General features: G+C 37.1%; 1 protein-coding gene and 1 non-coding gene across 2 annotated transcripts; both read left to right on the top strand.

Moving 5' to 3' along the window:
- The first annotated feature begins 4,529 nt into the window (after positions 1-4,529).
- LOC128126967 (small nucleolar RNA R71) lies at positions 4,530-4,636 on the top strand. The gene has a single exon (XR_008224934.1). It is a non-coding gene; the product is annotated as a small nucleolar RNA R71 (small nucleolar RNA).
- A 2,936-nt stretch (positions 4,637-7,572) lies between these two features.
- LOC128126894 (secreted RxLR effector protein 161-like) lies at positions 7,573-8,214 on the top strand. Its single transcript, XM_052765057.1, has one exon. It carries the CDS (start codon positions 7,573-7,575, stop codon positions 8,212-8,214), a length of 642 nt encoding a protein of 213 aa, XP_052621017.1.
- The last annotated feature ends 4,691 nt before the right edge of the window (positions 8,215-12,905 follow it).

The raw sequence follows: 12,905 nt of genomic DNA, 5'->3' as shown, positions 1-12,905 counted from the left end.
TGGTCTTTTCTTTATAAAGCCATGAGCTAGAATAGGCTTCATTTCGTAGTTCTTCAAGGGCATTCATTTGCATTAAGCGGTTTGTCTTCATTTCTTCCATGTCAAAGTTACATCTTTTTAGCGCCCAATATGCCTTGTGCTCGATTTCAACCGGTAAATGGCATTGCTTTCCATAAACTAACCTATATGGTGTAGTACCAATAGGTGTTTTGAAAGCGGTACGGAACGCCCATAGCGCGTCATCCAATTTATCCGACCATTCCTTGCGATTACTTCCCACCGACTTCTCCAAGATACGCTTCAAAGCTCGATTGGTAACTTCCGTTTGCCCATTCGTTTGCGGGTGGTATGATGTGGAGAACTTATGGGTCACCCCATATTTCTTGAGCACCTTGTCCAATTGTTCATTGGCAAAGTGTGTACCACGGTCACTAATTAAGGCCTTTGGAACACCAAACCGGGAGAATAGTCTTTTCAAGAAGCGTACCACTACCCGTCCGTCATTTGTAGGTAAAGCCTGCGCCTCCGCCCATTTTGACACATAATCCACCGCCACGAGAATGTACTTGTTTCCTTTGGATGTGGGGAATGGCCCCATGAAGTCTATGCCCCACACGTCGAACACCTCGCACACTTGAATGCTATGTTGTGGCATTTCATTACGGGAGGAAATGTTTCCCACCCTTTGGCAAGCATCACATTCTTTGACATATTGGGCTGCATCTTTGAAGATTGTTGGCCAATAAAACCCAATGTCAAAGATCTTCTTCGCGGTATAGTGTGCGCCATGATGTCCTCCCGTGGGTCCGCTATGGCATTGCTCTAGTATTTTTCGACTCTCCTTTCCGAACACACATCTTCTTATAATCCCGTCCGCGCAACTTCGGAAGAGGTATGGATCGTCCCAAAAGTAATATTTGATCTCCGAAAAGAATTTCTTCTTTTGCTGACTACTATACTCCTTTGGGACGTAATTTGTAACTAAGTAGTTAGCTATATCCGCGAACCATGGTTCCTCTCCCACGGACACCATAATGTATTCATCCGGGAAGTCATCTCCATCTTTATCTTCTTGCAATGCCGGGTTCTCGAGCCTAGATAAATGATCGGCAGCTACGTTCTCCATTCCCTTCTTATCTCGTATCTCTATATCGAATTCTTGAAGAAGCAGCACCCATCGTATTAGTCTTGGCTTGGCATCCTGTTTGGAAAACAAATACTTGATAGCCGAGTGGTCAGTAAAAACAGTGGTTTTAGATAAAACCAAATAAGGGCGAAATTTATCGAAAGCATAAACTACGGCTAACAGTTCTTTTTCAGTAGTGGTATAATTCTCTTGGGCAGGATTCAAGGTCTTGCTTGCATAATAAATGGGTTGAAAATGCTTGTCAACCCTTTGTCCAAGGACGGCTCCTAGTGCATAGTCACTCGCATCACACATGATCTCGAAGGGTAAGTTCCAATTTGGTGCTATAATGATTGGGGCATTAGTTAATTTTTCTTTTAAAAAGTCAAATGCCTCTAAACACTCTTTAGTGAAATTAAAGGGTGCATCTTTTAACAATAATTGTGTTAGAGGTTTCGTAATTTTAGAAAAATCTTTAATAAAACGCCGGTAAAAGCCTGCGTGTCCCAAAAAGCTTCTAATGCCCTTCACATTAGTTGGTGGGGGTAATTTAGCGATGGTGTCTATCTTTGCCCGATCCACCTCAATCCCCTTTTTAGAGACTTTATGTCCCAATACTATACCCTCCTTGACCATGAAATGACACTTTTCCCAATTTAGGACCAAGTCGGTTTTCTCACATCTAGCAAGCATTGAGTCAAGATTTGTAAGGCAGTCATTAAAAGAAGATCCAAATACAGAGAAATCATCCATAAAGACCTCCATGAATTTCTCCACCATATCATGGAATATGGCGGTCATGCACCTTTGAAATGTCGCAGGTGCATTGCATAAGCCAAATGGCATGCGTCTATAGGCGAAGGTCCCATTGGGGCACGTAAAGGTGGTCTTTTCTTGGTCCATTGGGTCTATGGGTATTTGGAAATACCCGGAAAACCCGTCTAAGAAGCAATAATAGCTATAGCCCGAAAGTCTCTCTAACATTTGGTCTATGAAAGGAAGGGGGAAATGGTCTTTGCGAGTGGCATCGTTTAGCTTGCGATAATCGATACACACTCGCCAACCGGTTACTGTTCGCGTTGGAATTAACTCATTCTTCTCGTTGGTAATGACCGTCATTCCTCCTTTCTTGGGCACCACCTGGACCGGACTCACCCATGGGCTATCGGAGATGGAGTAGATGATTCCTGCATCCAAAAGCTTTACCACCTCCTTCTTGACGACTTCTTGCATGTTCGGGTTTAATCTTCTTTGATGTTGCACCACCGGTCTGGCTCCTTCTTCTAAGTTTATTTTGTGAGAGCAGTAGGATGGACTTATTCCCTTTATGTCGGAGATGCTCCACGCGATGGCTTTCTTCCTTTTCTTCAGTACTCGTACAAGCTCTTCCTTTTCTGTCTTGGAGAGATCTGAGGCTATAATTACTGGCTTCTGATTTCCTTCTTCCAGAAAGGCGTATTCCAGATGGTTAGGCAGTGTTTTGAGCTCCAATTTAGTGTTCATAGTGGCGTACTCGCCGAGTGCAGGTATGGTACTCGGCGAGTTCATGGCGGCATTTGCGACTGCTGACTTTTCTTCAGGTGTACTCGGCGAGTAGATCGGGTCTACTCGGCGAGTAGGGCTTTCAGCTTGGTTTTTGAGTTCTTTATACTCTGCTTCCTCCAACAGTCTTTCAATCTCTAGTAAATCTTTCTCTGGATCAAATACTTCTTCAAAAGCTGCAACCTTGCTGGAATCTTCAGGTATGTCTCCTTCCAATAACTCGTCAAGCATGTCGATTGAGAACGCCGTGTCGTCACTACTCCTTGAGTACTTCATGGCTTGGTCTACCCCGAATGTTACTGAGTCATCCCCAACTTGCAATGTGAGCTTTGAGTCTCTCATGTCTACGATGGCGCTAGCGGTGTTGAGGAAGGGTCTTCCAAGGATGATTGGTACTTGCGGATCCGCCTCCATGTCAAGAATGATGAAGTCAGCCGGGAAGACAAACTTGTCTACTTTCACTAATAGATCTTCACATATGCCTCTTGGGAAAGTAACCGTCTTGTTTGCTAAATGAATTGCCATCCGAATTGGCTTTGGCTCTGGAAGGTCCAGCTTTTTGAAGAACGAGTATGGCATAAGGTTTACACTCGCTCCCGAATCAGCTAAAGCATGAATTGCTGCCAAGTTGCCAAATTGGCAAGGTAAAGTTAAGCTCCCCGGATCACCCTTCTTCTTTGGTAGTTTGTTTAGCATGGCTGCGGAGCAATTCTCATTCAATACTACTTTCTGCACCTCTTCCATCTTTCTTCTATTAGTGAGGAGTTCCTTAAGGAACTTTGCGTACTTGGGCATTTGCATGACGGCTTCAATGAAAGGAATGTTTATTTGAAGAGTTTTAATATGATCAAGGAATTTCTGATACTCCTCTTCCTGCTTCTCCTTCTTGGCTCGGGCTGGGTACGGCATTGGAGGCTGGTAAGGTTTGACGGGTGGCTGATCATGCGGTTTTTCAGATGTACTCGCCGAGTACATCGGTCCTACTCGGCGAGTAGATCTCTCAGATTGTGAATGTTGGTTCTCAGCTTGTGCTTCCGTTTCTTCCTTCTGTGAATCCTTATTCTCTTCAGTGCGAATGGGGGCCAGGGGAGTAATAACCTTCCCACTTCTTGTGGTAATAATGTTCACTTGCGCGCCTCGTGGGTTGTTCTCGGTTTTGCTAGGAAGCTCTCCCGGTGACCTTTGGTTTAGTTGTTGAGCGAGTTGCCCAAGCTGAGTTTCTATATTATGGATGGATGCTTGCTGGTTTCTGAGCATTGTTCTTGTTTCTTGGATAGCAGCATCGTGGTCACTGTGTCTTTTCTCGGAAGCAGCCACAAATTTAGTTAGCATATCTTCCAAGCTTGGCTTCTTTTCTTGCACCGGCTCCTCCTTTTGGTAAAAGCCTCTTCCTTTTTGTCTATACTTCTCCTCCTTGGCCTTCTTGTACTCTTCGTAAGGCAGCCACTCCTTTTTTTGTTTTCGCCAGTCTTCATCATACCGGTCACCGCTCGAATAACATACTTGTGCCTTTTTGTTGCCGTGCTCATCTAAATCACAATCCCTAGTGAGGTGAGGTCCATTGCAGTTTTCACAACCCACCCGTATGGCATGGATAGTTTGATCCATTTTGTCCATTCTCCTATCCATGGTTTTTAACATGGCCATGACCGCAGATAAATCTTCAGTAGCAGCGTACGCGGCTCCCCTCGTGACATCATTCCTAGGGTTGTGGTATTCTCTAGAGTGTTTAGAGAATTCTTCAATTAATTCTTTAATCACCGGGGGTGGCTTCTTTGTAAGTGGGCCTTGTGAGTCTAGCAACTGCCGGGTTGTGACATTAACTCCATCATAAAAGATGGAAACTTCTTGCTGGCTGTTTAGATCATGGTGTGGGCAATTTCGTAGTAAACTTTTGTACCTCTCCCATGCTTCATATAAAGATTCTCCAGCTTGTTGTTCAAAGTTTGCAATGGCCTTCTTGAGTTTGGCTATTTTGGATGGTGGGCAAAAGTGATCTATAAATTCTTCCTTCATTTTGGCCCAAGTAGTGACTGACCCGGGAGGAAGTGATTTGAGCCAGTCTTTAGCAACACCCTTGAAGGTTACCGGAAGCATCCGAAGTAGTTGAGTTTCACGGGTTACATTTGGAATGTTGAAATAGTCAGCAACATCATTTACTTCATCCAAATGTTTGTAGGCATCTTCATGATCTTTCCCATAGAAAGGTATTTCCTTAAGCGCAGCTAGGATATGACCTTTTAGTTCGAAGGTAGCAGTTGCGGGAATTGCGGGTTGCACAAGTCCCGGGCCATGGTCGTCGCGCATCCTCTTCTTCCATTCTCCCATGGGAATTTCATCAATGTTAGCCATAGTGAATGCTAACTCTTCCTCCGATCCGGTTTCTTGTTCGTACGTTGCCTCCTCTTCTTCCTCGGTCTCGTATCCAATATCTTCTTGGATTGGCTCCTCAATTGTCAAGGAAGCGCTAGAAGCTCCTGATTTACTGCTCTTCTTTTTCCCAAAAACAGTCTTCAAGTTGGACAATGGTGATTTCTTTGGTGTGCTTGAACTCTCCACGTCCTTCCCTTTGTTTCTTTTCAATTCGGATTCGGGATCTTCAAACGGAGATACCAGTGGTGTGTTTGCTCCTCTGGTCATGAGAGTCCTGAAATTAATCAAATAAAAAAAAACGTAAAAAGAACAAAAAGATTGTAAAAGAAAAGAAAAAAAAATTGCTGGATAAACTGCTACTCGCCGAGTAGGTGCGAGTGCACTCGGCGAGTATCAGTGATATTTCAAAAAAAAAATTTAAGTTTTAACTTAACTAAAACAGATACTAAAACCTAATTACTGGATACTAAATTGCAATAAATGAACTTTATGCAAGTAAACTCACACAAAGGATCGAAAAAATTAGAAATTAGCTTAATTTTTTAGAACCGTTCCCCGGCAACGGCGCCAAAAACTTGATGTGTGTAAATTCAATTAGTTTTATCCCTACTTTTTATTAATAATTTGAGCACACAAAGGCAGTGAACCTGTCTTTAAGTGGTATAGATTGATAAGTAAGGTATCGAACTCAGGGAACGAAAATTAAACTAATAGCTAATTTTAACTAAAACAAATAATAAAAGTAAATGGTTTTTTCTCTAGTTTTGCAAGACTAGAAACTTAAACAAATTAAATTTAACTAATTAACTAAAGCAACAACTATTCACCAAATTTGATAAAGATGTTTCTATTTAGGTTCAACCAATTCACTCCTATGGTTATTTAAGTTAAGGTAGATTAATTGCTATTGGTTACCAATGACAGTAATTAGGTTCATGTTCATTACTCCTAACCCTTAGACAATTAACTAATTTAAGCGTTGATCAAGTGTTTAAACTAATTAATTCCCTAGATTAATTATTTGGATTAAATAAGATTTGTAATGGTTAACTAAGTTATTAATTCAATTAACCTCTTGTTGATGGTTTCTCAAACAAGCTCACACATTAATCTTCCTATTTTCTTATTAATCTTAGTTTCATAATCATTACTTCTAAGCATATATTTTAGCATTCACATAGACATATGAGGTTAACAATTAAGTGATGTTCATGCAACCTAATTGCCTTCCAATTAACAGAAAATAGTAGTGATTAACACATAAGGTTCTTTAACAAACTTAATTTAACAAATCACCATTAGACAATTAAACAAAATTCAATAATTAACCATAGGAGTTCTTTGGTATTCCCCAAACAGAAACAAAAACGAGTTTAGCTCATAGTTGCAGTAGAAACAAACAAAGAAACAAAGTTTAAGAAAGCAAACATGTTTAATTCCTAAGTCTAAGTGGTAGAATTAACCTAATTGCTTGAATTCTTCCAACTCTTGAAGCTTAGGGTTCTTCAATGCCTTCTGAATCTTTTTGTCGCAGGTAATTCTCCCAAAATTCGCCAGGAGTTCTCTCCCAAGTGATCAGGATTCGTCTTATAAAGATATCTCAAAACAGAGGCTACTCGGCGAGTAGCAGAATCAACTCGCCGAGTAGGTCAATACTTATCCGTCTTCAGGTTAGCAGTCGTACATATCTTCTAGTATCTCATCGTGTACTCGCCGAGTAGGGCCGAGGTACTCGCCGAGTAGGTCATTCTTGGCACCCTTTAATCTTCTCTTGCTTTCCTTTTCTCCTTTTTACATCCAAGCATATCTTTTGGGCTGAAAACACAATTCAAAGCATTTTAAGTACCTTTTGTCCAAATTATTCTCATAATTAACCAAAAATAACTAAGAATATATGTTAAATAATTAACTAATTATGCACATATCAATGGCCTTTATATCAATTGGATATAAATAATGCATTTTTATATGGTGATTTATCTGAAAATGTTTACATGCAACTTCCTGAAGGATATCATTCAAAAAAGGATAATAGAGTTTGTAGATTGATTAAATCACTTTATGGACTTAAACAAGCACCTAGGAAATGGAATGAGAAATTGAGTTCTTCCCTTTCTTCATTTGGTTTTGAACAAAGTATTAATGACTATTCATTATTTGTTAAAAGAGTAAAACATGTTATAGTTATTTTGTTGGTTTATGTGGATGGTATTATTATCACTGGAAATTGCAGAGATGAATTAGAAAATGTTAAAAGTTTTTTAAAATCTCAATTTTTAATAAAAGATTTAGGAGAGTTGAAATATTTTCTTGGAATTGAAGTAATTAGAACAGATCAAGGTATTTGCCTAAATCAAAGGAAATATTGTTTGGAATTGTTACAAGAGTTTGGCATGCTTGCTTGCAAACCTGTTAAAACTCCTTTGGAACCTAATTTTGTTATTAAGAAAGAATGTGATCTAGATCCCTCTGATTATGTGGTAAATATTACAGAATTTCAAAAATTAATTGGTAAATTGATCTATTTAACTATGACAAGACCTGATATTTCATATGCTGTTCAAATTTTAAGTCAGTACATGCACAAGCCTTATAAATCTCATGTGAATATTGCTTTAAGATTGTTAAGATACTTAAAAGATTGTCCAGGGAAAGGAATTCATATAACAAAAACTGATTCTCTTAGTCTTATTGGGTCTGTTGATGCTGATTGGGCTAAGTGTCTGTTTAGTAGAAGGTCTGTTACAGGATATCTTGTTTATTTTGCTGGTTCACTTGTATCCTGGAAAAGCAAGAAACAGAGCACTGTTTCTCGTTCTTCCACTGAATCTGAATACAAAGCTTTAGGTTCTGTAACTTGTGAAATAATTTGGATTTTAAAGTTACTATATGATTTGGGAATAACTGGTTTGAATCCAGTTAACATTTTTTGTGATAATGAATCAGCAATCAAACTTGTACTAAATCCTGTATTTCATGAGAGGTCTAAACATTTTGAAGTGGATCTTCATTTTGTTAGAGAAAAGGTTGAAAATGGTATTATAAAAGTTAATAAGATTGATTCTTTAAATCAAAATGCAGATGTTTTAACCAAAGCTCTTGGATCTTCTCAACATGAATATATTTTTAATAGACTTGGTTTAATAAATGTTTTTAAATACAATAAATCATAAATTGAGTTAATATTCAGTTTGTGGGGGGGGGGGGGGGTGTTGAAAATACCTTTAGTATTTGACAAACTGAAATTTACATGTTAAAGGATGTGTTTTGTATAATTGTTGCTATTTGTGGGTAGATTGTATAAATTGTATACAGGTAATATGATTCGGGTCAATGCGCGGATCTTGGAGGCTTTATGGGTTGATCAAGTATCCGAAGTATTTAAGAGTTGAAGCTTGATCTGTTTGTACACATCTATCAGATCTAGATATTTTTTCATCTCTTTCTCTCTCGGTATCTGTTAGGGTTTTCTCCTATAGATGTTCATAACTTTGTTAGATCTTGTTCTTAATTTTTCCATCTGAGTGTGAGTGTTATTGTAGTAAGGTTTCTGATGTAAGTTGATGTATAATCGAACTGGTTTATATTAAATAAACTGTTCAAGTTGGGAAGTTTTTGTGTTTGCGTTTTTTAACAAAAAGTTACTTAAACTAGTTTTTTAGGAGTTTTTTCAAAATTTTCCGAATATTCCATTAATTAATTATAGAAAACATATTTTTTTTTAAATGTCATTTTATGTTATTTAATATATTTCAAGTTTTTTAGCTAGTTTTACCAAACGTCAAATTTTATCGGCCAGCTTTTCAGCTATCAGCTAGTTTTTCATATAGCAACTAGCTTTCAACTATCAACTAACTTTTCAGCTAAGAGCTAGCTTTTCAATTAGTACGCTAAACATAGCCGAAGTTTAAAAGAGAGAAAACAAACATAAAGCGACAAATGAGATTGTGGAGTATGTTAAAAACTAAAAATAATAAGTATTGGCTGTGACGGCTAATTAGTGGTTTCCACATTACAAAACGACACAGTCCAAATTTTTCTTTTACATTTCGTTTTACCTAAAAGATTACAAGAAGTTGCATATAAATAAATGGGTTATCTTCGTGTCGAAAGTTTGAACCCTAACCTTACTTGTTTAAATTTTGTATCATTGTGTCAACTGTTTAATTAAACGGGCTGAAATTTCTAACATAAACTCATTTATTTACACGTCAGAGTCATGTCTTGACTAAAATTGCTACCCTAGATATGAGTTTCTACTATAAAATGGATTTAGTTCCCAATAAATCCATATGTTGCCATGTTATAACATATGCCTATAAATATTAATTTCGAGAGTATATCCCCCCTTACATTACGAGCTAAATTGAATGAAAATATGCAATTTGGTCGATAAAAATTGTAACTTTTTAGTTTATAGAAAATATTGGATTAATAAATAGATATTTCTTTAAAAGTTTTAGATTATAATCAACCTCATGAATAACTTGAAGTAAATATCACTACTTTTCAATTATTTATTACGTAACTATATTTTTTTATTAAGTTAAAAATGAAAAAAGTTCGCAAGCATCTATAGATCGTGTCAAAATTTGGGATAAGTAGGAAGAAGTAAGTAGATGCATTTGACAACAAGATCTTTTAAACAAAAAATACGTTGCATCTTTGGGGATTCACTCAACATGTGTTGACATCTTTTTCGAGAGAATAGATATCCTATATGATCTCTCTATTTTATTTTAAGTTGTTTAAAGAAACTACGATATTCTTTCTTAAAACATAATCTAATTTTTTTTAAACAACAAAATATATAATAGAAAAACGAATCTAGCAAGAAGCTAAGAAAAAAACGAGAATTACAAAAGGTCTAAGCCGCGTTGTAACCAACAATCGAACTTTGTGGAACATTTACTATTTGGAAAAAAAGACGGCAATAGACATATTTTAGGGGGTAATTTCAAAATTTACACACTAAAAAACCGGTTTCCAGCTATAACATAGGTTCCGCGGAGCTCCCCTCTACAGGCTCCGCAGACTGACAATATCTCCGCGAAATCGGGGTATTTTCGTAATTTCTCCCCTCCGCATCCCTTCTCTTTTGTAAAATTGGGTCTCCTCTTTGGTCCCCCTGCTCCCTCGACAAAACTCCGCATCGACAACAACCATTTCTTCCGACGTAGACCTTCGCATGGACAACAACCCTTTCGACGACATTTTCGGGCGACAACAGATGGATAGGCAATTCCCTAACATTTTCACGGATGGATACAACTCCCGGGTAATCCGTTTTCATGTTCTTTAGATTTATGTATTCTGTTTTTGTATTGTTTAGATTTTGGATGAAAATGGTATGAATAAGGAATTCAAAACCTGCTAATAGGCGGAAATGGAATTGAAATGGTGAAGATCCATTCCGTGGAGGGGCTAGGTACTCCGCAGAGGGGGCTCATAGGAGTGACATATCTCCTCCATGGAAAGACCTAAAATTGCCATTTCCTCTTTTTTTTTTTCTGCCCTTTTATAACAATTAATTTCAAAACGAACCCTTTAATAGAAAATTAAAAATTTGTAAACTGAAAGTACGTTGATATTTATCTTTTAATGTAAATTGATTTGAATGGTATAATTGAGTTTTTTTTAATGTAAATTGAAAGAACGTTGCTATTTATTGTCTTAACCGAATTTACTATGTAATTTTAAAACTTTGTTTTTATTTTCAATTACTAACGTTTTATATTAAATTAAATATATATGTTTTGTAGCACGATGATCTCGAACAAAAAGTTGATTTAACTTTAAAATGCATGGTCGATGCGATCATTAAAGACTATTTTTCGCGGCTAACTCAATCGCAACTAGCATTATTTGAAGCTTCACCGTTTGGAAGATTCTTAGCAATTCATGGTGACCCCTTACTCGTACATCTGATAATGTTGCATGAAGTACAATCTCAACAAGTGTTGAATCGGGAAGGTTTTTGTTTGAGATACGGGGGTGCAGTTGGATTTTGGTGAAACGAAGTATATTTTGATTAGTGGGTTAAGTGTTGGTCCTTATTTCGACTTAATTCATTACAAAAAAGGCCGGTCAAATTCAAATCTTCGGGCTTAGTTGTTCCCAGACATTATCGATTCACATTTGCGACTTAGAGATTTCGAAGAGTACATTATGTCTCCGAATTATCTACAACTTCAGGATGAAGATGCGATAATGCTTATCCAACTTGTTTTTATGTTGAAAGGTCTTCACGGGCAGGATGTTAAAATATGCATTTTCGTGGTTGTATACAAGCTTGCGGATAATATATATGATTGGAACACGTATTACATTTAAATTTGTTTATAAATACAAAAATAATGATAATAAATAAATTGAAAAGTGCAGGTTTGCATGGGGTACATATTTCTGGACCTATATTTCAGGGTTGATGCGTGAAATGTTTGAGAAAATAGAAATTTTTTAACTATTTAAGCAAACCAATCCCAAATTGATGAAAATATACAAGTATACCGTTCTCGGTTTTATGCTTCCATTTAAGGTTAGTTTCTAATGTAAATTTGAATAGTTATAATACTTTCATTTTTATACCATAATAGCATTGTACTTCCGTTTGTACTATATAATATCGTTGTTCTTTTATTTTTATACTATAATAGCATCATACTTCCTTTTTTCCATAGATATGCATTTTGGAGACGTTCCCAGAGGCAACATAGTATTATATTCACATGATGACAGAATTGCCACAAATGAGGTCATGGAGAAGAAAAATACCATTATCTTGGGTTCAGTGTCGTCGAATAATCAACGTGTCTGTGATAGGATTTCTTCAGCAACTGATGGCAGGGTGAGGTCGGAACCTAGGAGAGTCTAGGAAGTGTTTTATTAGGTTTGGTTGTGTTGTTTAGCGAGTACTTGGAGTACCGATTTGAGAAGGTGACTTAGAGGATTCAAGATAACTCCTGAGGAAAGTATGGATAGGTGAGGAAGATAGTATTGGGCACATACTATAGAAAGCACATGATCCATATTCGAATCGAGGGGAGTCAGGAAGAATCTAGGAAGCCTGTGAACGAGGGTTTTTGGGTATGTTCTGATTAGTGTATGGTTGCTTTTTAGTATGGTGATGAGCACTCATGGTGGAAGATCTGATTTAGGATCAAGTGTTGGCATTGAGCCGATTGATGAGCGGATGTGGGAGTTCATCTCGTCGGAGATCACATGCGGTATTTTGAAGCAAACACTTATAATCTTCGGTTCGGTCAAAGAGGGGATCATGGAGATTTTTGGATGAGCGTCTGGGCGCGTTTCACATTGATATTATGTCTATTATGGGGGATCACACTCTTTCCTTCCACGAATTCCGTGCTTGTGGAGTTCACGAGTTCTTTGGGGAGAAGGACCTCATTGCTAGTAGGAAGTGGTTATCATAGATGGTGAATGTTTTCTGTGCTTGTGGAGCTCTCGAGTTCTTTTTTCCATCAATTGGATAATTGAATTGTTATACTGAATTAATAATTCTCGAAGTAAATAAAAAAATTTATAAATTCAATGAAAGTAACAAACGAATTGAACAACTAATATCAATTGAGGCTTCCTACTAATTGAAATATCTAGGACCAATCAATAACAAATCCAAAATTGAACACGAATTAAAAATTGAATAAATCTTAACACGAAAGAATTAGAAATTGAGTTTGAATTTTAAAGATCCTAAAATAGAAAATGTAATATAAAATGAATGTGATTATAAAATCGAGTTTGAATTCTTAGAAATTAATTTACCAATTTCGAATTATGTACATGGAAACATATTAAAATCTGACAATATAAGAAAACAAATTAATGACATATTAATTACTTT

This window comes from Lactuca sativa, chromosome 6, assembly GCF_002870075.4.
Source record: "Lactuca sativa cultivar Salinas chromosome 6, Lsat_Salinas_v11, whole genome shotgun sequence".
NCBI classification, from domain to species: domain Eukaryota; kingdom Viridiplantae; phylum Streptophyta; class Magnoliopsida; order Asterales; family Asteraceae; genus Lactuca; species Lactuca sativa.
Note: the sequence above shows the minus strand (reverse complement) of the source record. Positions and strands in the feature narration are given on the sequence as shown.